The sequence below is a fragment of the Erythrolamprus reginae genome, chromosome 8, assembly GCF_031021105.1.
Source record: "Erythrolamprus reginae isolate rEryReg1 chromosome 8, rEryReg1.hap1, whole genome shotgun sequence".
Taxonomy (NCBI): Eukaryota; Metazoa; Chordata; class Lepidosauria; order Squamata; family Dipsadidae; genus Erythrolamprus; species Erythrolamprus reginae.
Window position 1 is genome coordinate 27,740,771 of NC_091957.1, and position 26,245 is coordinate 27,767,015.

The 26,245-nt window shown below is 47.5% G+C and overlaps 1 protein-coding gene across 2 annotated transcripts in view; it reads right to left on the reverse strand.

Moving 5' to 3' along the window:
* CAPZB (capping actin protein of muscle Z-line subunit beta) overlaps positions 1-25,667 on the reverse strand; it is a 79,416-nt gene extending 53,749 nt beyond the window's left edge. For both annotated transcript variants that reach the window (XM_070759474.1, XM_070759475.1), the window contains exon 1: positions 25,356-25,667. In XM_070759474.1, the coding sequence (XP_070615575.1) occupies positions 25,356-25,640 (285 nt within the window). In that variant the 5' untranslated portion in view covers positions 25,641-25,667. The remainder of the gene's footprint in view (positions 1-25,355) is intronic.
* Between the last annotated feature and the right edge of the window lie 578 nt (positions 25,668-26,245).

A 26,245-nucleotide genomic window follows, 5' to 3' on the forward strand; every position in this document is an offset into this window, starting at 1 on the left:
AAGCCAATTGAAAGTTCGGAAACAAAAAGGAAGTTTGAGCTGTCATAGTTACCTTCAGAAAATTGCAGCCTGGCCTTGTATAGCTCAGCCCATTCCTTCTGCAGCCAGCAAGGAATTCCTGAAGTCCTCTGTAGCCGATAACAGATCTCCTCCGGATTGATCCAGGGCTCTGTTATTGGCTGCAGAGGCCTTCAGGAAAGCCTTGCTGGCTGCAGAAGGAATGGGCTGAGCTGTACAAGGCCGGGCTGCAACTGCCCAAAGCCAAAGAGGTTCCTGAAGACCTCTGACAGGCTGGCGGCGATGCGCACAAGTGAACTTCCCGTTGGGCCGTTGGACCATTTTTTGGCATCACCAGGGTTCAGGTGGCTTTCCTGAAGCCTTGGGAGAGCAAAAATGACTGAAAAAGAAGGCCGAAAATCAGCTGGCCAGTGCACGCATGCACGCTGGAGCTGACATAGGGCAACACCTCGTGTGTCCTCCGCGTGCCACAGGTTCACCATCACTGCCCTATACCAGGGGCAGGCAAAGTTGGCTTTTCTATGACTTGTGGACTTCAGCTCCCAGAATTCCTGAGCCAATTCTGGGAGTTGAAGTCTACATGTCCTAGAAGAGCCAACTTTGCCTACCTCTGCCCTATACCATTTCAGATAGGGGGCTGTTCAGTCTCTTCTTTAAAACTTCCCGTGTTGGAGCATTTACAACTTCTGGAGGCAAGTTGTTCCACTGGTTAATTGTTCTGTCAGGAAATTTCTCCATAATTCTAAGTTGCTTCTCTTCTTGATTAGTTTCCACCCATTGCTTATTGTCTTGACCTCAGATACATTGGAGAATAGCTTGACCCCTTCTTCTTTGGGGGAGCCTGCAACACTGCAACACTGCTGTTGTATCACCCTTAATCTTTTAGACTACATACACCAATATTCTGTTATTAACAAAATAAAGGAGTTAGAAGGGACCTTGGAGGTCTTCTAGTCCATCCCACTGCTCAAGCAGGAGCCCTATATCAATGATGGCAAACCTTTTCGGCACCATGTGCCCAACCCGGAACGAACATGTGGTTTTTCGGTTTCCAGAGGACGCTGGTGACACCACGCATACCCACCGAGAGGGCTCTGAGTGCCACCTCTGGCATGCGCACCAAAGGATTGCCCTCAAAACTCTATTTCATTTCAGACAAATGATTCTCCAGTCTCTTCTTAAAAGCCTCCAGTGATGGAGTGCCCACAACCTCTGGAGGCAAGATGTTCCACTGGTTCACTGCCCTGGCTGTTAGGAGGTTTGTCCTTAATTCCAGGTTGCTTCACTCTCTTTGGTTAGTTTCCATCCACCGTCCTTTATTTCACCTTCTGGTGCTTTGGGAAATAGCTTTGGTAAAATGGCCAAGATATCCTGGCACAGATCTCACAATTTTTTTAGCTGGCATTTATGGGGAAGGTTGTTGAGAAGGTTGTGGCGCTCCAACTCCAGCGGTCCTTGGAAGAAGCCAATTATCTAGGCCCTCAGCAGTCTGGTTTCAGGCCCGGCTACAGCACGGAAACTGCTTTGGTCGTGTTGATGGATGTCCTCTGTCCTGGTGCTTCTTGACCTCTCAGAGGCTTTCGATACCATTGACCATGGTATCCTTCTGCGCCGGCTGGAGGGGTTGGGAGTGGGAGGCACTGTTCTTCAGTGGTTCTCCTCCTACCTCTCCAGTCGGTCACAGTCGGTGTTAGTGGGGGGGTCCGAGATCGACCTCTAGGTTTCTCCCTTGTGGGGTGCCTCAGGGGTCGATCCTCTCCCCCCTGCTATTTAATATCTACATGAAACCGCTAGGTGAGATCATCCAAGGGCATGGGGTGAGGTATCATCAATATGCGGATGATACCCAGTTGTACATCTCCACCCCATGTCCAGTCAACGAAGCAGTGGAAGTGACGTGCCGGTGCCTGGAGGCTGTTGGGGTCTGGATGGGTGTCAACAAGCTCAAACTCAATCCAGACAAGACGGAGTGGCTGTAGGTTTTGCCTCCCAAGGACAATTCCATCTGTCTGTCCATTACCCTGGGGGGGGATTATTGACCCCCTCAGAGAGGGTTCGCAACTTGGGCGTCCTCCTCGATCCACAGCTGACATTGGAACATCATATTTCGGCTGTGGCGAGGAGGGCGTTTGCACAGGTTCGCCTGGCGCACCAGTTACGGACCTATTTGGACAGGGAGTCATTGCTCAGTCACTCATGCCCTTATCACCTCAAGGTTCGACTACTGCAATGCTCTCTACATGGGGCTACCGTTGAAAAGTGTTCGGAAACTTCAGATCGTGCAGAATGCGGCCGCGAGAGCCATCGTGGGGCTCCCTAAATTCGCCCACGTTTCTACAACACTCCCTGGCCTGCACTGGCTGCCGATCGGTTTCCGGTCACAATTAAAAGTGTTGGTAATGACCTTTAAAGCCCTTCATGGCATTGGACCAGAATACCTCTGGAACCGCCTTCTACCGCATGTATCCCAGCGGCTGATAAGGTCCCACAGAGTTGGCCTTCTCCGGGTCCCGTCGACCAAACAATGTCGTTTGGCGGGCCGCAGGGGAAGAGCCTTCTCTGGAGCAGCCCCGGCCCTCTGGAATCAACTCCCCCCGGAGATTAGAACGGCCCCCACCCTCCTTGTCTTTCGCAAGTTACTCAAGACCCACCTATATCGCTAGGCATGGGGGAATTAAGACATCTCCCCAAGGCTTTCTTATATTTTATGTTTGGTATGTATGTGTTGTATGGTTTTTAAATTGTTGGGGGTTTTTAATGTAATTTTATTATTAGATTTGTTCCATTATTGTTGTTGTGAGCCGCCCCGAGTCTTCAGAGAGGGGCGGCATACAAATCTAATAAATTGAATTGAATTGAATTGAATTTGGGCAGGATGGGAGCTGCTCCCGAATCAGATAATCCGCAACACCTCTTCGCTTAAGGGCCATTAAGAATAGCCTCCGGGCAATCCAAAAATGTGTGAAAAGTTCACCATGTACTGCAAGAAATGGAAAGTTTGCATTTTGGTAGACTTATTTGCATGGGTGCCGAACCAGGAAGCGCATAAGAGAACACTTCGGCCCTGGGGAGCAATGAGGAGGAGGTAATTTTATGTCTGCTTCTTTTACTTTCCTTTCCGTTCATTTCTCCTCCTGCGTCCTATTCATGCAAGCGGATCCAGTTCAAAGCCGTGGCTCGAGGCAACAATGCCAATCGGAGCTCGCTGGCATAGATGTCAAGAAACAGGCCCCATACTCTCTGAACTCCAGGGACTGTGGGTTAGAGTCCCATCTGGGGTGCCAATGCAACAGATGGAGGGGGGGTAGCACATGGCATCAGCATGTGTGACCCCCAGCCCCAAAACCAAAGTCAGACCCACCATCCAGTACACAATGAGAATGAGAACCTGAGCATGCCAACAACATGTTCCCAAAAGCCCTCCAGGCTGCAGAGGTTCCTCCCCACACAGCTGAAATGGGGGGGGGGGACCCAATGACGACCAGTTGCCCAACTCCTACAACGGCAAGGATGAAGGCGAAAACGACCCAATGGTGAATAAACCCTACATGGCTTAGGACAAGATTATTTACGGGACCGCCTTCTGCCTCACAAGTCCCAGCGACGTTAAGATTGCACAGAGTTGGCCTTCTCCGGATCCTCTCAGCCAACCAGGACCGCAAAGAAGGGCCTTCTCTGTTGTGGCCCCAGTCTTCTGGAATCAACTCCCCCCAGAGATTCATAATACCCCAACTCTCCTTTCCTTCCAAAAGACATTGAAAAAACACCTATGCCGGCAGGCCTGGTGCCGTTGAGCGATGGTTCTCCAGTCCGGCTACGTATTGGGGTATTTTAAGTTTGTAATTGTTTTTATTGTTGGAGAAGGACAGCCTATAAATTCAAAAAACAAACAAACAAACCAGTCTCAATACACCTCACAGCCCCCAAAACCAGGAACCCAGGGTACTTTTCAAGCCCCAACAGACTCAGGCTGCACTAGATGCTTGAATAACCTACCCACGATCCTGAAACTGGAAAATCAGAGCAAAAAAGCTGGCCCACCTCCATCAAGTCCGAACAGGTCAAGGGGTCCCTATTTGGGAGGGGAGCGGCTATGCCACCCTCCTGACCGAACCAGTGAAGCTAGAGCTAGTAAATCACTGTTTTCTGTGCGAGTGCCAATAAAGGAGAATATTATCTGTCACTCAGGGTTGAAATGAGGGGTCCTGTCCGGTGCTGGATGGTTTTCTTGCCCACGTTTCATGAACCCAACTAGGTTAACATGAGCCATGGTTAGAGTGCAAGTACTACTTCTGCTGACTGCCAGCTACCAGCAGTTTGATTCTGACTGGCTCAAGGTGGACTCAGCCTTCCATCCTTCCAAGCTGGGTAAAATGAGGACCCAGATTGTTGAGAGCAAGAGGCTTTGTAAACGGCTTAGAGGGCTGTGAAGCGGTATATAAGTCTATGTGCTATTCCTTCCTTCCTTCCTTCCTTCCTTCCTTCCTTCCTTCCTTCCTTCCTTCCTTCCTCCCTCCCTCCCTCCCTCCATCCCTCCCTCCCTCCCAGAGAGGGCTGTTGTGACCACATGGGTATCTATATGCTGGACCTACAGTTATGACGTCAGGTGTTTGGCATCGGGATTGTGGGAACGGATGCCTCAGCAGGACCAGCTTCAAATGTTTTAGGGCATGGGTCCCCAAATTAAGCAACTTGTGGACTTCAACTCCCAGAATTCTCCAGCCAGCTATGCTATATGCAGAATTCTGGGAGTTGAAATCCACAGGTCTTAAAGTTACCAAGTTGGAAGACTTCTATTTTAGGGGGGTTGGAAGAGGGAAAAGGGCAGTCTCGCCAACTGTTTCCTTCAGCATTTTGCTACAACTGGGTTTAAACTGGAAATATCATCCCTCTTTTCCAAGTTTTACATTCTGCCACCCTGGGCTGGATTCCAAGAGCAATCAAGGAAATTTCGACATGGTCAATAGATCTTTAAAACTAGGCAAGAAAGTACGAAAGCGTTCTTGCATCAAATGGCTGGCTAATATTCTTTCTTCCCTGTCTCAGAGCAAAGCCCAGACCAAAGATGCTTTTAAAAAAAAGAAACATCAGAAATCCAAGAGTAGAACCCCGACTTACGAGACTAATTGGTTCCGGAAGGAGGCTCGTAAGTCGGAACGCTCGTATGACGAAACATTGTTTCCCATAGGAAACAATGTAAAGTCAATTAATCCGTGCAACAACAAAAAAAACCGCTGCCGCCGAACGCGGAAGTTAGCGTTCAGAGACAGCTGCGAAGCGGCGCGCGTGTTTTAAAACGTGGCAGCCGGCCTGGGGGGCTCGGGGGCTTCCCCCCGAGCCCCCCAGGCCGGCTGTGACGTTTTAAAACACGCGCGCCGCTTCGCAGCTGTCTCATGAAGCCGGAACGCTAACTTCCGCGTTCGGCTTCAGGAGACAGCTGCGAAGCGGCGCGCGTGTTTTAAAACGTGGCAGCCGGCCTGGGGGGCTTGCCAGCACCCCCCCCCCGAGCCCCCCAGGCCGGCTGCAACCTTTTAAAACACGCGGGATACGAGCGCCAAGGAGCTGTCTCCTGAAGCCGAACGCTAACTTCCGCGTTCGGCTTCAGGAGACAGCTCCTTGGCGCTCGTATCCCGAATGTGAGCTCGGGAGGCGAACAAAAATGTCGCTCCCCTCCCAGCTCTTATCTCGAGTAGCTCGTAAGTAGAGCTGCTCGTATGTCGAGGTTCCACTGTAGTAGGGAAAATGACAATCATTAAGACAAGGGAGTCACTGACTGCCAAGAGGCAAAAGACAAGAAACGAGAAACGTTCAAGATATGGTTTCTTTCGAAATTCATTTATTAGATTTCATTTATTGGATTTATATGCCGCCCTTCTCCAAAGACTCAGGGCGGCATATAAATTCAATAAATGAAAGATACTTCCAGCATTTCTCCAAGCAAAAAGTTTAGGTAAAGGTGGAAGGACCATAAATAAGACAGAAAAAAAAAAGAAAGGAATAAACGTCTCTCTGATAACGTTTGAACTGTAAATGCAAGTTAAAATGATTAACATGCATGACTTAGATATTCAGACAACGCATCGTACTAGATACAGCGGTCGTGTTAGACAAGAAAAAAAGATTCTTAAAAATTGGACAATCTTTCCCGCTCATAAGCTTTTTTTAAAAAAAAAGAATTTTTAAGTGTACCATGTATTTCTTGAGTCAGGAGCTTCGTCTGTCAAAAACCAACCTAACTGGATGCCTTGTTATAAAACAAGGGTCTCCAAACTTGGCAACTTGTGGACTTTAACTCCCAGAATTCTCCAGCCAGTCTTTCAAATTGCCAAGTTTGAAGACCTTCTGTTCTAAAAGATGGTGCAGAGGAAGGAAAATCTGGGCCATTTGTGGAACAAAAAATAGCAAGAGCCGCAGCTCTTTGCAGACCGACACGCAGTGGGAGCTTCTGATCCTAATTTGGGGACTGATTTGCGTCTGGCAAACTCCCCCCCCCCATCCATCTTTGCTCCAGGAGCACAAGCAAAGTTCAACATAAATCTTTTGTTGCCATTCCAGTCGCCCCAGGGATGGAGAAGATCTGAAGTGTGGAGTTTTAACTGTGAACGTTGGCCAAAATAAAGCATCTTTAATTTATTAAAGCATCCTGCAAAGATGTTTTGGGGTTTATTTGTTTTTCTGTTCAGAAAGACCTCGGCACCATTCTCCTTTGTTTCGGCATAGCAGCACAGCCGGCTGCAGCCCCTCTCACGACGGGATCCACTTCTTTTGAAAAGCGTCCCCCGGACACTGATCTGCCCCATGGATTCCTTCAAAGGGAGGTCGCCAGGAGAACGGAAACACCCCATCAAAAGAACCAATAAGTAGATATTTCTTGTTAGAGCCCATTAAGCTGCCACGGAAGCCTCTGAACTTTCTAGCTTCACGGGGAATTTTTTAAAGCGGTACATTGGAACAAGGATCAAGAGGATGAACATGAAAAATCAGATCCCGAAGAGTGAGGGGGATCTGCTGAGGAGGAAAGGGGGGGAGTGGATCTCCTACAGGCAGGGTACAGAAAACAGAAAGGTGTGCACATTTCCATGAAGAGCATGCTTCCACGAAAGTCCAGAGTGCGAAAAACTGCCCAACATTCAAACGAAAAGTTCAGAAAAACTTCCGGTTTGTCCATTGTGCTGTTTTTCGCATTCTGTGGATTAAGGAAGCTTCCTTGAAGCCTCTGGAGGACAAAAACTAGCACAATGGGCAAACAAGAAGTCCATTTTTCCGAACTTCTGGTTTGCTAGTTTGGCCATTTTTTCACCGTCCCAGGCTTCAGTGAGGCCTGTGTGCATGGGGCCGGGGGTTGTGCACATGTGCAGGGGCAGTGTGGAGACTGCGCATGCATGGGGGAAAGGAATGATTGGAGGGAGTGGATCTCCTACAGGCAGGGGACAGAAAACAGAAAGGTTTTCTGTACCCTGGGTTTGTTAGAGATTGGACATATAAAGGATGGTTAGCTGGAATTGGAGACATGACAGCAGTCTTCCAATATCTCAGGGGCCGTCACAAACAAGAGGGAGTCCAAAGAACGAGAAGCAATGGATGGAAACTAATCAAGGAGAGAAATTTCCTAATGGAACAGCTAATCAGTGGAACAGCTTGCCAACAGAAGTTGTAAACACTCCAATACTGGAGTTTTTCTAAAAAGAGACTGGACAGCCATTGGTCTGAAATGGAATAGGGACGGGATGTCGAACCCTGTGGCACACAGAGTCCTCTCTGTGGGCACGTGCACCATCATCCACTGCTCTTCTGTTCCCAGCGGGTACCAGAGTACCAGAAAACAGCCTCCCAAAATGGCCCCCAAACAGGCATGTGCGTGCCAGATAGCTTCTTTGGGTTTCTGGCGCTCCAGGTTGTGCATATGCACACACATTCCGGTTTGGACACTCGGTGCCGAAAAGGTTCACCATTACTGGTATAGAGCTGTGATTGCAAACTTATGGTACATGTGCCACAGGTAGCACGTGGAGCCATATCAGAGGGCACGTGAGACGTTGCCCTATGTCAGCTCCAGCACACATGCGCACCCTAGTCAGTTGACCTTTGGCCTTGGGGAAGGCTGTTTCATCCTCTAGGGGCAATGGTCAAATCAAATGTTTTTCTGGTTTGTCCGTTGTGCTGTTTTTTTGCATTCTGGGGCTTCGGGAAGCTTCCTTAAAGCCTCCAGAGGCCAAAAAACACACAAAAAGCAAACCGGAAGTCCGTTTTTCTGAACTTCTGGTTTGCTTGTTTGGCCATTTTTTTCACCGTCCCAGACTTCAGTGAGGCCTACGTGCTTGGGCGGAGATGGGGGGGTTGTGCACATGCGCTGGGACAATGTGGAGAGTACGCCTGCATGGGGGGGAAGGAATAAGTGTGGGCACGTGTGCGCATGCTAGCACACGCATACACAACCTTTTGGCATGTGAACCCAAAAAAGGTTTGCTATCACTGGTACAGGGTTTTCTGCCTGAGCAGTCTAGTAGACTAGAAGACCTCCAAGGTCCCTTCCAACTCTGTTATTCTATTCTATTCTATTCCTCCAAAGGGCAGGCAGCACCTGAAAGAACTAGATAATGCAGAGGGATTAAAAACCCCACACTTTCCCTTCAGTAGCCTCCAGCCGAGCCATTTTGAGAGCATGCCCCAAACAGGCCTACTTCTAGCTGCCAAGACCACATAGATAGATGGATGACCCCCAGGCCAAAAGTAAATTCTCTGAGATCAAAAAACATCCTTGAAGTATCAAGCAGGGCCGGTCCAGAGGCCATAAATGAGCTTAAGCGGAAACATTCCCTTCATCTCTCCTCTTAAAAAGTTCCCATTTTAGCTCAGTTTATTTCTCAGCCAGAGGTATCTTCCCCGCAGGAGAACGGTCTGGACGAAATGCAGCCTTTTGACTCAGCAGCTACCTCCTTCAAACTAGTAATGAAAGTGCCAAGGAACTCCCAAGATAAAGGGCAACAAGAAGCACCTTAACTCCAAAAACTTTAAAATGGTCCTTTAGTCATTTTTTTTCCTTTTTTCTTTGCCTCCAAGTAAGAAGGGTGACTTGGCTACATAAACAGAAAGCTCCCCTACTATGCTCAAAATAAATAGAATTGTCTTTTGCAAAATGTTAAGGACTGAATACTGAGACGGAAGGAAGGAAGGAAGGAAGGAAGGAAGGAAGGAAGGAAGGAAGGAAGGAAGGAAGGAAGGAAGGAAGGAAATAGGACGAGCATAAAAAATAAAAATTAAAATTAAAAAAAGACTTCCAAATGAGAAGTGCCAATTCTACAAAACTTGTATTGAATCTGCATACAGATGGGAGGTTGAACAACTAGCCTTGAGGTGCGACCGGAACAATCTGGAACTGAAAACACTCAAAACCGTAGAAATGGTAGACTTCAGGAAAAACCTTTCCATCCTACCACATCTCACAATACTAGAGAACACAGTATCAACAGTAGAGACCTTCAAATTTCTAGGTTCTGTCAGATCTCAAGACCTAAAATGGTCACCTAACATCAACAACATCATCAAAAAAGAACAAAGAATGTTTTTTCTGTGCCAACTCAGGAAGCTCAAACTGCCCAACGAGATGCTGATATAAGTTCTACAGAGGAATCATTGAGTCTGTCATCTGCACCTCTATAACTGTCTGGTTCGGTTCTGCAATCCAACAAGACCGACACAGACTTTGGAGGAGAATCAGAACTGCAGAAAAACAATGGCTGCCAACCTGCCTTCCATTGAGAACTGTATACTGCACGAGTCAAAAAGAGGGCCATGAAAATATTTACTGACCCCTCGCCTCCTGGACACAAACTGTTTCAACTCCTACACTCAAAACACCACTACAGAGCACTGCACACCAAGACAACTAGACACAAAAACAGATTTTTTTTCCCAGAACGCCGTCACTCTCCTAAACAAATAATTCCCTCAACACTGTCAAACTATTCACTAAAGCTGCTTTACTATTACTGTTAGTTTTCTCATCATTCCTATCACCCATTTCCTCCCATTTATTACTATATGACTGTAATTTGTTGCTTGTATCTTTAGGATTTATATTAGAATTGTTTCCTGATTGCTTATTTGCACCCTATGACAGTCATTAAGTGTTGTACCTCATGATTCTTGACAAATAGATCTTTTCACTGAGAGCATATGCACCAAAGACAAATTCTTTTTGTGTGCAATCACACTTGGCCAATAAAGAATTCTATTCTATGCAATCCAATCCAATCCCATCCCATCCCACCCTATCCCTATCCTTTCCCTATGGTCTGTTCTGCTCTATTCTATCTTCTTTATGTTCAGAAATATTTTGGCTGGTTGCTCTAGGAGCTGGGCAGGAAGATGGACCATTAAAGAAAGTCCTAAGACTAAAGCTTGTCAATATGGCAGTAACCATAAAGGCTGCCCAGAGCAGAAGTCTCCAACCTTAGGTAATTTTATGAGGTGTGGACTTCAATTCCCAGAATTCCTTAGCCAGCCATGGTAGCTGAGGAATTCTGGGATTCGAAGTCCGCACCTCATAAAGTCCACACCTCATAAAGTTGCCATGGCTTGACACCTCTGGCCCAGAGAACTCCATTGGGAAAAAGAAAAAGAAGAAAAAAAGAAGTAATTTTTTAAAAAAATGATGAATGTTCATGAGCCGAACAAATCTCAAGAGCTTTGAGCCGTTCATTTTGCTTCTTTAACTTATAAGCATCGGTACTGAGGCCAGCGAGTTTTCCCACAGAAAAAAAACCTACTTTTAAAACAGAGGGCCCAGGGAGACAGTCTCCTCCCTGTAACAACCACGTCAAAACACATCTGCCTTTACTGGGCTTGTTGCGAAAGCCTCGTGCTTTCTGAGGGCACCAACACGACATGCAAGGAAAATATTTATTGCAAAAGCAGCCGCTCGGGCTTTTTCTTTCCTCGTTCATGGGGTGTTTGCTCAGAAGGTGGAACATTTCCTTGTAGGAAATAGCCAGCAAGTATAGGGCAGAGGTGATATTCAGCCCATTCAACTGAACCTGTAGTAGTGACCTGCAGCAGCGACCTTTCCCCAGCTCCCAGGAACACTCTGCAGGCTTCCCAAACCCTCTGCGCACCCCATTTTTCACAAAAATGGATCTATTTTTCACTAATTTTTGCAAAAACAGGTCATTTAGGCCTGCAGAATGCTCCTGGGAGCTGGGAGAAGGCAAAAATACCCCAATTTTTCCAAAATAACACCTGCGGAGAGGGGAGGCATATAATGGGAGGCACCCCATTGTTGCGAAAAACAGGCCCATATTTGGCAAAAATTAGAGTGGGGACGGGGCTTCAAGAGGCCAAAAATTGCTGTATTTGGTGTATAAGACGCACTGACAGTTCCACCCTCCGAAAATTACAGTAATTCAGGGTTCCCCAAACATGGCAATTTTAAGTCTTGCAGAGTTCAACTCCCACAATTATTCCCCAGCCAGCAGAGGAATTCTGGGAGTTGAAGTCCCCCAACTCTTAAAAGTTGCCCAAGTTTGAAGACCTCTGTGTTTCATTCTTGCTCTAGAGCAAAACTCCAAACCACACAGTCTCTCCCAAGGAAGGCTGGCTATTTCTGCTAGAGTGCTGGCTGGGGCGAAAAATAAACCGGGGGAAAAGCAGATAAGGAGAGATCGCTTTCAACTCCATAACCCCATCGTCCCAAAAAAGAAGTGGGATGGGGGAGAAAAGCAGGAGGGTAGGACAACAGATACTCTGGAACATTATCAGGGAAGTTTAAATTTACAGCTCTTCTGCTGGCCTGGGCAGTTTCTACGCTGGAAGGAGGAAGTGCAGATGGGAAGCCAGAAAGGACTGTCCTCGGCTCCTTCTCCTGCAAGGTCCTTCTGAGGGGTTATCCTGTGTCAGGTCTCCGGGCCCCCAGGCTAGGCTCGGAGGCATCTCGTTCTCCAGCTCTGTTCTGGCCCATACTGTTTGGTCTTGGAGCCCAAGGCTGCACGAAAAAAGCTGGCAGCTTTCCAGAAGAAACTGGACTGCTGTCTGTCAAAAATGGTGTGGCGCAGTGATGGCAAACCTATGGCACGCATGCCACAGATGGCACTTGGAGCAATTTCTGCCCGCAGCATGCAAGCCGTTGCCTTAGCTCAGCTCCAGCGCGCAAGTGCACGCCAGCCAGCTGATTTTCAGCTCGCCTGGAGGCTCTGGGAGGGCTTCTTCAGCTTTAGAGAGGCAGCTTACAGGGGCCCACCAGAAGTTCAGAAACACGCTGTTTCCGGCCTCCAAAAGGCCTCAGGGATGTGGGGGGAGGCCATTTTTGCCCTCCACAGATATTTATTTATTTATTCGATTTTTATGCCGCCCTTCTCCTTAGACTCAGGGCGGCTTACAACATGTTAGCAATAGCACTTTTTTAACAGAGCTAGGCTATTGCCCCCACAATCCGGGTCCTCATTTGACCAACCTCGGAAGGATGGAAGGCTGAGTCAACCTTTGAATTATGGGTGTGGGCATTCGCGCATGCACAATAACACGCGTCCCCGTGTTTTCAGCACCCGAGGGGAAAAAGGTCTCCTGCTTGGGTGGGTGGGTGGGACTAGATGACCTGCAAGGTCCCTTCCAACTCTTGTTCACCTTTTCTGTGTATCTCATGTCCTGGTTCTGCCCACTTGCTCCTTATGGAAACAGCAATCATTGCCCAAGTTTTGAAAAACCCTGGTCTGCCCAGGTAGAATAAAGCCCAGGTCCCGGAGTTCCCCCACCACAGGCAAGGAGGTGCTAAGGGAGCCACGGGGATGAGTCACCATAGATTCCTCAAGGAAGTGGCAGCTTCTAACCAGAAAAAGAGGAAGCTTAGCAGAGGAGCCTTTGCAAAGGGGGGAAAGGTGTGTGAGCGGGGCGGGGGGCAGGGGGCGGGGAAAGCACAGAAAACAGAGAAGGAAAACAGAGAAGCCATTCCCCGGCCTATTTTTAGTAGGATTGAAATGCAAAGTGCTTCGTTTTCAAGTGGCTATCAGGGTGTCAACCTCGTAATGGCAAATAGCAGGGGAAGGCTAACAAGACTGCTGCTTTACACTGGCTGCAACCTCTAGCTTAATTAGCACCCTCAAAATATTTGTGAAAGCCCCCCCCCCCCCCCGCCACCTCTTAAGGAAGAATCTGGAGAGACCACCTCCAAGTAGAAAGGCCGCAGAGGGGCAATAAACACAGGCCTTTGCAAGGTGGATTTAGGTTTCAGAACCAACCGACCAACTGCCCATTTCTCCAAGGATTCAGTTTCTAGAGAAAAACATTGGAACTTGGGTCTCTTTTATCCATTGTTCTTGTGGCTAAGGGTTAATAATCTTTTCCCATGTCAAGAGATTTATAGTTTTTTATAGTTCAGGGAAATAAATTATATTGGGTTAGTCCCCCTCTCCCTGTAAGTTATGGAGAGGGAGGGCTGCAAGTCAGGTTTTGGAGTGTTCTCGGGTCAACCTTGGTGGTTTTGTTTTTTAAAATATATATATAAGTGCTTAAAACCGCTAGCAAACAAAGAAACAACCGCAGAGTTCAAACGGTAATTGCACACCGAAACAAGGAGGCCTGGACAAACCAGTTTTTATAACCACGTGGATGTTTTAAGGCAGAGGTCTTCAAACCTGGCAACTTTTAATACTTGTGGACTTCAATTCCCGGAATTTTCCAGCCAGCATAGCATAATTCTGGGAGTTGGAGTCCACAAGTCTTAAAATTGCCAAGTTTGGGAACCCTTGCTTTAAAGGTACAGAGCCCAGAGCTCAGGATTTTACTGCCATTCTTCTTCAGGTATCACTAAAATTACCTGCCAAAATAACTGAGCCAAGCCCTCCAACTTCATAAAGCGCTCCCCATCAGTTCAGACAGGGGTCCCCCTAAATCGACAAAAAGGGATGCCTGCATCCACGTGAATCCATCTACCTGTAAAATTCACCTGAGTGGGGGACTTCCCTTCTGTAGACTTGAATGGGTAGAGCCAGAAATTTGGGGAGCTTCGATAATGGAGGAGAGGATTCCGAGGGGGGGTGAGGGGGGAGAGTTATATGTACAAAGTACAAAGTCAAGCCACGTAAATACTGAAAATACTAAATTCATTCTTTAAATCTCCTGGGCCTTCCAAGAGGTGTCCCTTTTAGAATCTGCACCTCAACTTTATATATATATATATATATATATATATATATGTGTGTGTGTGTGTGTGTGTGTGTGTGTGTGTGCGCGCGTGTGTTTTTTATATATATATGTAGATTGTTCTGAGTTCAGGTTTTGCCCCGTGTAATATTTTGCATGTCTATGCGACGTTTCGGTGAAATCACATTCACCATCATCAGGCTGAAGTTGTAAGTTGTACAGCAGCACGAAGCTTACAACTTCAGCCTGATGATGGCGAATGTGATTTCACCGAAACGTCACATAGACATGCAAAATATTACACGGAGCAAAACCCGAACTCAGAACAATCTACATATATATACCTGTGAAAATTTATATATATACACATGTACACATATGCAGGTTCAAGTCCCAGTGGGTATGGCTAGCTGATGAGGCCAAAATAAGGCCGAAATAGATCTATCCTAGTATCCCTTAATTTTCAAATTCAGCACAAAAAAAAAACATGTGACACATACATATATACAGTACATATACATACCTATACGTGTATACCAGGGTAATTCGAAACAAAAATATGTAACCCTTCCCTGGTACATAGCTGAAGGGATTGGATACTGTAGCCTAGAGGTTAATTCTCAAATTCAGCAAAAGCATGTGATATGTATGTATGTATGTATGTATGTATGTATGTATGTATGTATGTATATATGTAGATTGTTCTGGGTTCGGGTTTTGCCCCGTGTAATATTTTGAGTGTCTATGCGACATTTCAGTGAAATCACATTCACCATCATCAGGCTGAAGTTGTAAGCTTCATGCTGCTGTAATTATAGTTTGTTTGCAACTGCCATTTGTTCCTTATATATAGTAGTGGGGGTGGAGATTTGGTTTGAATGTAGCAAATAGATTGGGTGGCTATGTTTTAATGATTTGATTGGTTGGTGGAATCACATTTTGTTGAAGGATTGACATGGTGATGATTATGATATGTTTTTTTGTTTAAGACTGGTTTCCAAATCTCTGGTAGGCGGGACGTGTCATCTCGTTTGTTCATGCTGAGGGGGTGTTTTTCTATCTCTATGGCTTCCATAATAATTCTTTTGTATACATTTTCTGTTTTGGAAAGTAATTTAGTTTTTTCAAAGTCAATTTCGTGCCCTGTTTTTTTAATGTGCTGGACAAGGGAGGAAGTTTTTTCTTCTTTTTTGACTGCATTCTTATGTTCTGCAATGCGTGCGTTTACTCTTCGATTAGTTTGTCCAATGTATGTGGCTGCACATGTTTTGCAAGGGATTTCATAGATTCCTTGGTTTTCGAGTTGGATTTTATCTTTTGGGTTTCTTAGGATGTTTGATATTTTTTGGTTAGTGACAAGTGAAGTTTTGATATTATGTTTGTGTAGAATTTTGTGTAGAGTCTGCGGAGAGGGGCGGCATACAAATCTAAATAATAATAATAATAATAATAATAATAATAATTTTACTAATTTTGTCTGTGGTACCTATGATGTAAGGGAGGAGGGTGGTGCCATTATCCTGTTCTTGGTCTTGATTTTTGGGGGATGTCTCTTTTTTGATTAGGTTTGTAATTGTTTTTCTTTCGAATCCATTAGAAATTAATGCATCTTTGAGTTTGTCCAATTCAGTTTTTAAGTGCTCATGGTCAGCTAGGCGGTTGGTTCTGGTGATGCGAGTTTTGGCTACTGAGGTGATCTGTGCAGGGTTAGGGTTTTCTTTTGGTAGATGGTGTGTCCTAGGCACTGTTCCCCATAAGCTGCGCGCATGAGCGCGCGCGCACTCCAAAATACCCCCGCGTGCCGCCTTTTCCTCGGCCGCGCGCTCCCCATCCCCCTGCCAGCCCGCGTGGTGGGGGGAGGCACGGGCAGTAGAAGGGAGCCGCGGCCGCCCCTGCGTCTCCATGGTGCCTCCGGCCCCCTCGCGCTCCTGGCCTTTTGGCCCTGCCCCCGCCCGCCCGATCCGCCCCCTCTCCTCCTTCGCCACCCCCTGCCTTGGGGCGTGACTTCTCTCGCGGCGGCGGCGGCTTCAGCTCCTCGGGACAAAAGCGCTCCCAGCCAGGGGGCTGCGAGAGGGGGAGGCGGGCTTTCCCGAAACGGACGGAGAAAGCCCTCTCTCGCAGCCCCCTGGCTGGGAGCGCTTTCGCTGCGAGAGAGGGCTTTCTCCGTCCGTTTCGGGAATGCCCGCCCCCCCTCTCGCAGCCCCAAAAACACCTCGCACTGTAAAATACCGTAGAAATAATGCTCAGGCCCCATCAATTTTGCCCAGTGACAAGGAGGCAACGGGAGTTCTTTTCTAAGAGCCAGCAAGATACGTATCCCGTCTACTGTCCTACGGCAAGGAGCCTGAAAAGGAGCAATCTCGCTCAGCAAAGCAAGGCAAGAGGAAGCCATACCAGTGCCCGGATTGCGAGAAAACCTTCGTCCACCCTTCCTTCCTCAAAATACACCTGAAAACGCACAAGGCGCAGAAGAAACCCATGAAAAATCTAAAAAAAAACCAAGGAGAGAGGAAATACACCTGCTCCAAGTGTGGGCACAAAACCTATAAATTATCCACTCACCTCTTACACATGAGGGCCCACGTGGGAGAAAGCGAGAAGTCTTTCACGTGTGAGGAGTGTGGGAAATGTTTCAAGAGGAACGTGAACCTTGCCAGGCACAACACCCTTGGATACGGGAATTTGTTAAAGGAGCAGTCAACTCCCATTTACCTCCGGTACATAGGTTCCCGACCTGGGATTTGGCTCTCGTACTGAAAGCTCTTACTGCACCTCCCTTTGAGCCGCTAAGATCTATTCCACTTCGACTGCATTTCTTGTGGCGATCACATCAGCGCGCCGAGTGTCCGAATTGTCGGCTCTGTCTACTCGGTCGGATTTGTGCGTGTTCCACTCGGACAGAGTGGTACTGAGGCTGGATCCGGCCTTTATACCCAAGGTCAATTCTGGGTTTCACAGATCACAGGAATTGGTCCTTCCTGACTTTTGCACACATGGTCAACATCCGTTGGAATTGAGGTGGCACAAGGTAGATGTTAGGAGGGCCTTAAAGATTTATATCAGGAGAACTGATCCGTTCAGGAGAACTGACAGGATGTTTGTGTCATTTGCTCAAAGGTCTATGGGACTAGGGGTTTCATCTAAATCCATTAGTCACTGGCTTAGGGATTGTATTGCAGAAGCGTACAAAGCTAGGTCTCAATCGCCTCCGAATGGCATCACTGCGCATTCCACCAGAAGTGCGGCTGCCGCATGGAATACCCAAGCATCTATTGAAGACATTTGCAAGGCAGCGACTTGGGCTTCGCCTACAACCTTCATCCGTCATTATAAACTTGACTCGGTTGCTTCGGCTGAAGCTTCCTTTGGGAGACGTGTGTTACAGAGGGTGTGTTCCTCTCCGTCGACCGTGGCACAGCCTTTTCCCTCCCAAGGGATGTGAACTTTGGTATATCCCATGTTGGAACCGGCTCCTCGCTCTCCCCCCGCCGCCCGCCGCGTTTGCAGGAGGTGGGGAGGGTCGGGCGGCCCGCCAAGGCCAGGAGGGATGCCGCTGCCCCCCCTTCCCTCTCTCCGCCCGCCGCTGCGCCTCCTTGACGCCGAGAGGAAATGCCGGCAAAGGTTTTTCTCAGCGGAAGCCGTTGTCTGTTGCTCTCACTCACTCTCGTTCTCTCTCCGTTCTTCTCAGCGGTGACGCGCGCACGCCCTGCCCGCCTCACCTTTGCTGAGAGCACTTTCGCCCCGGGCTCTCAGCAAGGGGGTTGTAGGAGAGGCGGGGCCGGCGGCAAAGGTGATATTCAATGTCGGGGGCGCTCGGGCGGTTGCGCACGCTCCCTATCTCCCTGCTAGCCCACTCGGAATATTCAAAATAAGAAAAGCCTTTGCCGGCGAAGGTTTTTCTTATTTTGAATATTCCGAGTGGGCTAGCAGGGAGATAGGGAGCGCGCGCAACCGCCCGTGCACCCCCGACATTGAATATCACCTTTGCCGCCGGCCCCGCCTCTCCTACAACCCCCTTGCTGAGAGCCCGGGGCGAAAGTGCTCTCGGCAAAGGTGAGGCGGGCAGGGCGTGCGCGCATCACCGCTGAGAAGAACGGAGAGAGAACGAGAGTGAGTGAAAGCAACAGACAGCAAGATAGAGAGAAAGTGAGAAAGAGAGAGTGAGAGAAAGGGGGGGAGAGAAAGAGATAGCAAGAGAGAGAGAACAAGAGAGAGAAAGAGCGTGAGAAAGAAAACAAGAGAGAAAGAGTGAGAGAGAGAGAAAGCAAAAGAGACAGAAAAAAAACAAGAGAGAGAAAGTGAGAAGAAGAGAGAGAAAGAGGGGGAGAGAGAGAGAAAGAGAGAGGGGGAGAGAGAGAGAGGGAGAAAGAGAGGGGGAGAGATAGCAAGAGAGGGAGAGAAAGAGAGAGGGAAAGGGGGGAGAGGGGGAAGAGAAAGAGAGAGGGAGAGGGGGGAGAGATAGCAAGAGAGGGAAAGAGAGAGAAAGAGAGAGGGAAAGGGGGAGAGAGGGGGGAGAGAAAGAGAGAGGGAGGGAGAGAGGAGATAAAGGAAGAGGAGAGAGAAAGGGAGAGAAAGAAAGAGGGATAGAAAGAGAGTGAGAGATGCTCAGTGAGCCTTTCTTTGAAGTTGCCTTTCTTTCTTTCTTTCTCTCTTTCTTTCTTTTTCTCTCTTGCTCTCTTGCTCTTTCATTCTTTTTTCTCTCTTGCTTTCTTTCTCTTTCTTTCTCTCCTTCCTTCCCTCCTTCCATTTCTTTCATTCCCCCTCTCTATTTTTATTTCTCTTTCATTTTCTTTCTTTCTCTTTCTTGCTTTCTTTCTTTCTCTCTTTTACCTTCCCTTCCTCTATTTCTTCTTTTCTTTCTCCTTCCTACCTTCTTCCCTCCCTCCCTCCCTTCAGTCCTTCCTCTCTTACTCTCCCCTTTCATAGGTTTCCTTGCTTCCTTCCTCTGTTCCTGTCCCTTCCCCCTTTCTTTCTTTCTTTCTTTCTTTCTTTCCTTCCTTCCTTTCCTCCCTCCATTTCTTGCTTTCCTTTTCCTTCCTCCCTTCTTTCCTCCCTCACTCCCTTCTTTCACTCCTTCCTCTCTTCCTCTCCCCTTTTTGGCTCAAAATATTTTTTTTCTATTTTCCTCCTCTAAAATCTGGGTGCGTCTTATCAGCAGGTGCGTCTTATAGAGCGAAAAATACGGTGTGTGTGTGTGTGTGTGTGTGTGTATATATATATATATATATGCAGATACACATATACATGTGTGTATATGCATGTGTGCATATATGCATGTGTGTGTGTGTGTGTGTATTTGTATATACAGCTCAAAAAAATAAAGGGAACACTCAAAGAACATATCCTAGATCAGAATGAAAGAAATACTGTATTCTCATTGAATAATCTGTTCTGTACAAAGCTGAATATGCACAACAGCATGTGAAATTGATTGTCCATCAGTGTTGCTTCCTAAATGGACAGTTTAATTTCACAGAACTTTGATTTACTTGGAGTTATATTGTGTTGTTTAAGTGTTCCCTTTATTTTTTTTGAGCATTGTGTGTGTGTGTGTGTGTGTGTGTGTGTGTGTGTGTGTAGGCCAAAATGGTGCCATCCTAGTCTCCCTTAATTTTAAAATTTCAGCAAAAAACATGTGATACATAAATATGTAACCCTTCCCTGGTGCAGAGCTGAAGGGATTGGATACTGTAGCCTAGAGGTTAATTCTCAAGTCCCAGTGAGGGTATGGCTAGCTGATGAGGCCAAAATAAGGCTGAAATAGATCTATCTTAGTCTCCCTTAATTTTCAAATTCAGCAAAAAAAAAAAAACATGTGACATATACAATATCTATTTCGGCCTTATTTTGGCCTCATCAGCTAGCCATAACCACTGGGACTTGGACCTGCAACCTTTGCCTTGTAAGGCAGAGAATTATCCGTATCCAATCCCTTCAGCTCTGGTTTGGTTAAATAAAAGTCTTTCTCAATGCCTCTTCGGGTGCAAAGTGTGCATGCAAAGACCATTTTTCTCCGTCTGGCTTTTTAATTTATTAAAACTCTTTCTTTTTTGGTACATAAACTTGGCTGAGCAAGGGAAAAAACAGGCCTTTTAAAATGCAAAACCCTGGTGGCAAGGGAAAGGGGAAGGAGACCAGAGCTTAAGCAAGGGCTGTTGGGGGGGGGGAGATATCTACCCGCCCCTTTTTGCTGCCTGTCCCTTGGAAACCCCGCCCCACTTCTGCTGCTGGCTCTACCCCACAATTGCTAAATCAGCTGGTTGGAAGAGAAGTTGTTGCACTTCACCTCCCCTTCCAAAAGGAGCAAGTACAGTACAACAAGTGCCCTAAAAATAGAGCAGCCCTCTACACCTTATGGTTATGTTTTGTGCTCAGCTATATTACGGTGACTAAAAATGCACACCCCGCAGAGCTGGTTGTGCCTGGGCCTTAGCATTGCAGAGCCTAACTGCACAAAACCAAGCCTCTGCCACTCTATTAAGCCTCCAGGAAGGGAAAAAAATATTTTAATTTAATTAATTTGACTTCTATGCCACCCAATCCCAATGGGACTCAGGGCAGCTTACAACAGTAAATAGTACATACAATAAACAAAGTCAAACAATTAGGAATAAGAACAGTAAAAGCCCTCAAAAACCCTAATGAACTAGCCAAACAAACCCACATACGTACAGAAACAGTTAACCAGTTAACCATAACCACTTTGAAAAGAAAGAAAGCCTACTCCATTTGAGGCAGGCTTAATTGACTTGGTGGTTAAAGGGATTCCCTCCTTCGCAAGCGGAACCAGAAATTAAACGGGCCATTTGAAGTCCGCAGTTCCCAAGGAACAAACAAGCAAACAAAAGCAAGAAGACTGGAGGGCACGGAAGGGAGGGAAATGAAGATGGGAAAGGCCTCTAATGAAGAACAGCTTGGCCCAGAAGGCATGCCCAGCGCTTCTAGGCTCCCAAAGTCATCTCACAACTTCGAGAAACAATTGGGAAATGGATCAGATGCTTTGTCCAAAAACAAACTAGATAGACAGACAGACAGACAGACAGACAGACTACACATAGATATACACATAGATATATCTGGTCACCTCACCTCAAGAAGGATATAATTGAACTGGAAAAGGTGCAAAAAAGGGGCAACAAGTATGATCAAGGAAATGGAGCCCCTCCCTTATGAATCCAGGTTGCAATGCCTTGGTCTCTTCAGCCTTGAAAGATGGCGTTTAAGGGGTGACTTGATTGAAGTGTATAAAATCATGCATGGGATAGAAAAGGTGGATAGATAAAAATTCTTTTCCCTATCACACAATGCTAGGACAAGGGGGCACTCTCCCTAAAGCTCATAGGTAAGAAAGCGAGGACAAATAAAGGGAAATATTTCTTCACCCAGAGGGTCCTTGGTTTATGGAATTAACTTCCAGAAGAGGTCGTGACAGCTGTCAGCCTGGATAGCTTCAAGGCAGGATTAGACAGATTCATGGATGTCAAGTGTATCGGTGGTAATTGAAATGGATGTCCAAGTGCCGCCTCTATGTTGGCTGAGGCAGGCAGGATTCCCTTGAGTACCATTTGTTGGGGGTCAAGGGAAAGGGAGGGTTTTGCCTTCTCTTTCTACTCAAGATCCCCACGGACAATTGGTGGGCCACTGTGTCACACAGAATGCTGGACTCGATGGGCTTTGGCCTGATTCAGCCAAAGTTATGTTCTTATATATATATATGCAGAGAATTGCCCTAAAATTGCAAGTTCCAGGTATAAATAAAGAGGCAGTAGCTATCACAATCTCAGGAACGAAACTACTAAAAAGTTACTAAGCTTTCGTCAATTTCTATTGACTTCATCAGAATGCATGGCCTTATTATGTGTGTATCACACACATACACAAGTACAGTACACACACACAGAGTTAGGTTTTGTTTCGATTCAGGCTGCCATAACATACGTTCTGTGGTTTTTCGTTAATATGCTTCCAGATTCTTTTATCAAGTCTTTTGTTCGCTGGTGGCTTTTAAAAGGGTCGTACGATAATTGATTAGCATCCTAACACAACTGTGTGCTCTCGCTACACTTAGCCACGACCTACAAGCCAGTATAAGGAGAACTTGTGGGTAAGTCCGTGAAACGAAAGGAGCACATTGTTGCAGTAGGGGTACCCAAGGGTTTGCAAATTCTACCAGCATTAAAATAACACTTCCGGTTGGTTCTGGAACCTGCATGCCATGTTCTCACACTGAGGATTTGTGACTTACCACCACTCCCAGAGAAATCAAGTTAACTGGAAGAACAATTCTATTCAGCAGGAGGCCTCTCAGCTTTGTCTTTCAGTGGAAACGGGTTTTTAAATTGGAGCATTTCCTGTTGCGGTGGCCGTTAATTAAGGGAACTGCCCCAGGCAAGAAGCATTTCATTCTGGGCATGCAAGCAGGAGAGATCTGCATTGGACTGGCCTGTGACTCACAAGGTTGTGTGGCAAGCTGAGACGATTCCATATTGATCAACAAGGTGGGTTTATCCTTTTGGGTAACCCGTTGGGTTACCAGTAGAGGCAGGCCCAAATCCACTCTGAAAGTTGCATAATGTCGTCAGCCAAAAGACATCAGGTGTACACAGGCCACAATGTCAACCCCACCTATATGATTCAATGACTCATCTTGTGCCTGAGGAGCACCCATTGTAGTGTGTCCCGCAAGGTTCAAAAGGATACTGTCTCTCTCACTGAACAAAACCCAACTCCTGATCAGGCCAATACCTTCGTCACACCAATTTCCAACTGCTGGAATTGTTAAGCATGGAAGAACATACTTTCTTCCAATAGGGGAGCCATTTAAGATGCAAAATCTTACTTCGAAATAGAATCTCAAAGCATCAAATCCAACCCGTTGCCCACCAGAGAAATAGCTACCTTAGAAGCCTGCTCAGTGACCCCTTTCACAATTACCCCTGTGATGAGAGACACTCCCCCCACCCCAGAAATAGCCAGACCTCATCTTCTCACACTGCATATTGTATCCTCATGATATGGTGCCTCTCATCAGCTGTTCTTCATAGCAGATGCCCCAACTCAAGCAGACAAAAACTAATATATCTTCCCCTTCGGTAATCCAGCCACTGGTACCATAGAAGCCGACTCAACAGCAGAATATAATCATCCCGTTTAGTCTCCCCAAAGCCTTCTTTTCCCCCCTTGAGAAACTGGGGATTTTATTCCCTGTATAGGATATCATTTCTCTTCTGGACAAAAAAAAAGAAACAAGAGGGCAAAGAGAAATAATCTTCACAGCAAGACTACCACGTCCTCTCTGTCCCAACATTTTTGATAGCCCTCCTCGTCCTTCTTCTTTCTCCTCTTCCTCCTCCATCACCACCACCGGCATCTCTAAGATTACTTAAAGCTCCAACAACGGGTAATCCCTCAAACCCAGCCTCTTGACTTCCTCCAGATCTGCCATGTGTTTTTCTAATTTTATCTATCCTTCTGAAAAAATTCACAATCTAGACTTAACATTTTGAGCAGCAGAGAAACATAAGCAATTGTTATTTTGGAATCTGGATGGGCCTTTGCTTTCACCTCTCGATTCTTTCTTCACTCCACCCAGCCAGATATAACTCCTTTTTCCCATCACTCAAAACATATTAAAGCAAAGAAATGAAGGCATTTTTTTCTTTTTGGCCCACAATTCCATCTCTGTTGCACCCCTACCTTCATCGTTAGTCGATTCCCACATCTTTCCTCCCATCCCCATCTCACTATCAGCAACTGCAAATGAAATTACCTCACAATTGCTGATTATGTCGAAGCCCCAGAGGTGAGTATTGTGGGGAGGAGGGAGAATCACAGTAATGTCTCCTGTGTCCCAACACCCTCACAATTCCTAAACTTATTCTCTCAGGCCAGATGGCTATAATTACAGGTCTTTCTCAACTGCGTGTCAGAAATAAACCTTAACTTCCTGCCAAGCGCAGCTTCTCTGCTTAAGACAACTCCAATTTAATATAGTAGCTGGGGAGGGGGAGGAGAAAGGGATGGAAGGAAAAAAGGAAGAAAAGAAGGGAAGGGGGGGAGAAAAGAAAAGGAAGAGGGAAGGGAGGGAGGAGAGGGAAAGAGAGGGAAGAAAGAGAGAAGGAGGAGGGAGGAGGAGGAAGAAAGGAAAGAGAGGGAAGGAAGGAAGGAAAGAAAAGGAAGGAAGAAGGAGGGGGTGAAGGAGAGGGAAGGAAGGAAGAAGGAAGAGAAGAAGAGGAGGAAAGAAAAGGAAGGAAGTGGAAGGAAGGTAGGTAGGTAGGAAGGAAAAGAAAGAGGAAAGAGGAAGCAAGGAAGGAAAGAGAAGCAAGGAAGGAAAGGAAAAGGAAGGAAGAAAGGAAGGAGAGGGAAGGAAGGAAGGAGATATGAGGGAGGGGATTTTCATAGTCTCCCCCCATAAAGGCAAGAGAGAGTGAGTCTCTCCTGGACTGCCAGGCCTATCAACCCAGTCAGAGAGGTCAAAGAGCAAAGAAAGGCGGGAGTTTGGACTGAAATCTTCCGCATGGCAAAGAAGGTGCTGCTCCCTTCCTTGTTGTCCTCATCCTCCGAAGTCTTCCCCTTTATTCCTTTCCCCATCCCCACCATCGACCCCGGGGGCACAGACTGCCCCACAGCCCCCTCCTCCCCTCCCCAAGAACCCCCAACTGTCAGGAACTCTCCTCCCTCCCCATTCCTTGGATAGAATCCGTTAACACACACACACACCGCGATTGCAGGGCTCGTGCAGCGGGACTCACCTGGCTGCTGGGGAGGATGGGGTTTGTAGTCCCTCCCCAAGAACCCCGAACTATCAGGAACTCCCCTCCATTGCTTGGACAGAAGCCGTTAACCCACCCCTCCCCGATTGCAGGGCTCGTGCAGCGGGACTCCCCGCCCCACCCGGCTGCTGGAGGATGGAGTTTATAGTCCCTCCACAAGAACCCCAAACTGTCAGGAACTCTCCCCCCACCCGATTCCTTGGATAGAAGCCGTTAACACACACACACCCGATTGCAGGGCTCGTGCAACGGGACTCCCCGCCCCACCTGGCTGCTGGGGAGGATGGGGCTTGTAGTCCCCGGATCGAACGGCCTCCGCTGCCCCCGCGGCAGGGAAGCGCCCCCTACTGGCAGAGGCGGCCTTTTCCCCTCACACCGTCCCCCCAGCCCGCCCGCGCGGCCCTGACAGCCTCGGCTTCCCCCCCGCCTCACCATGATGCCTCCTCCTCCGGTGGGGGCCGAGCCCTCCCTCAGCACCAGAAGCGGAAAGGCCGCTGACGGCGACGGCAGCGATCCCGAGGGGGGTCCCTCCGTCCGAGCTCTGAGCCAGGCCGCGGGCCGCCCTCCTCCGCCTCCTCCTCTCCTTTCCCTTTTTTTTTTCCCTTTTCCGCCACTTCCGCCGTTGCCTAGCAGTTGCACATCCGGGTCAGCCAGCGCGCGCGCGCGCCCCGCGCTGAGCCGGGCGGTAAGAGATGGAGATGGAGGAGCCCCGCCCATTGTTCCTCCCCCTCCACCTTTCCGAGACGAACCTTGAGCCAATCGGAGGGCCGCTCGCCGGGCATCGCCAAGTATGGAGCGGGAGGCTACGCCGCGCCTGCGCGCTCGGGGAGAAGGGGGAGGATTGAGGTGGGAGCTTGTGTGTGTGCGCGTCAGAGGATGGAAGAGACCATCTACATACGGAAGACGGGGTGGGGGAAAGTGTGAGGAGAAGAGATGAATTGGATTCCAAGCGTAACCACCCGCCCGCGCTCTCGCCTCTTCCAGAAGCGGGACTACAGTTCCCATGCGCCAGCCTATGCTTCTTGGGGCGCCTCATCTGCCAAAAAACTCAGAAAATTGATTTCTCCCTTCCAAGAAACTGTAGAGTGGTTTCTACCGCTTGAAGGCGGTGTAGACTTCGACTTCAAGAATTCCCTGGGGAATTCTGGGAGTTCACGCCACCTTCAAGTGGCCTAATTGCAGAAACCCAAATTTGGGGTACCACTATCCCAAATTCACCCTTTCCAGCTTTATTATTATTATTATTTTTATTATTATTTTTATTATTATTATTATTATTATTATTATTATTATTATTATTATTATTATTATTTAGATTTGTA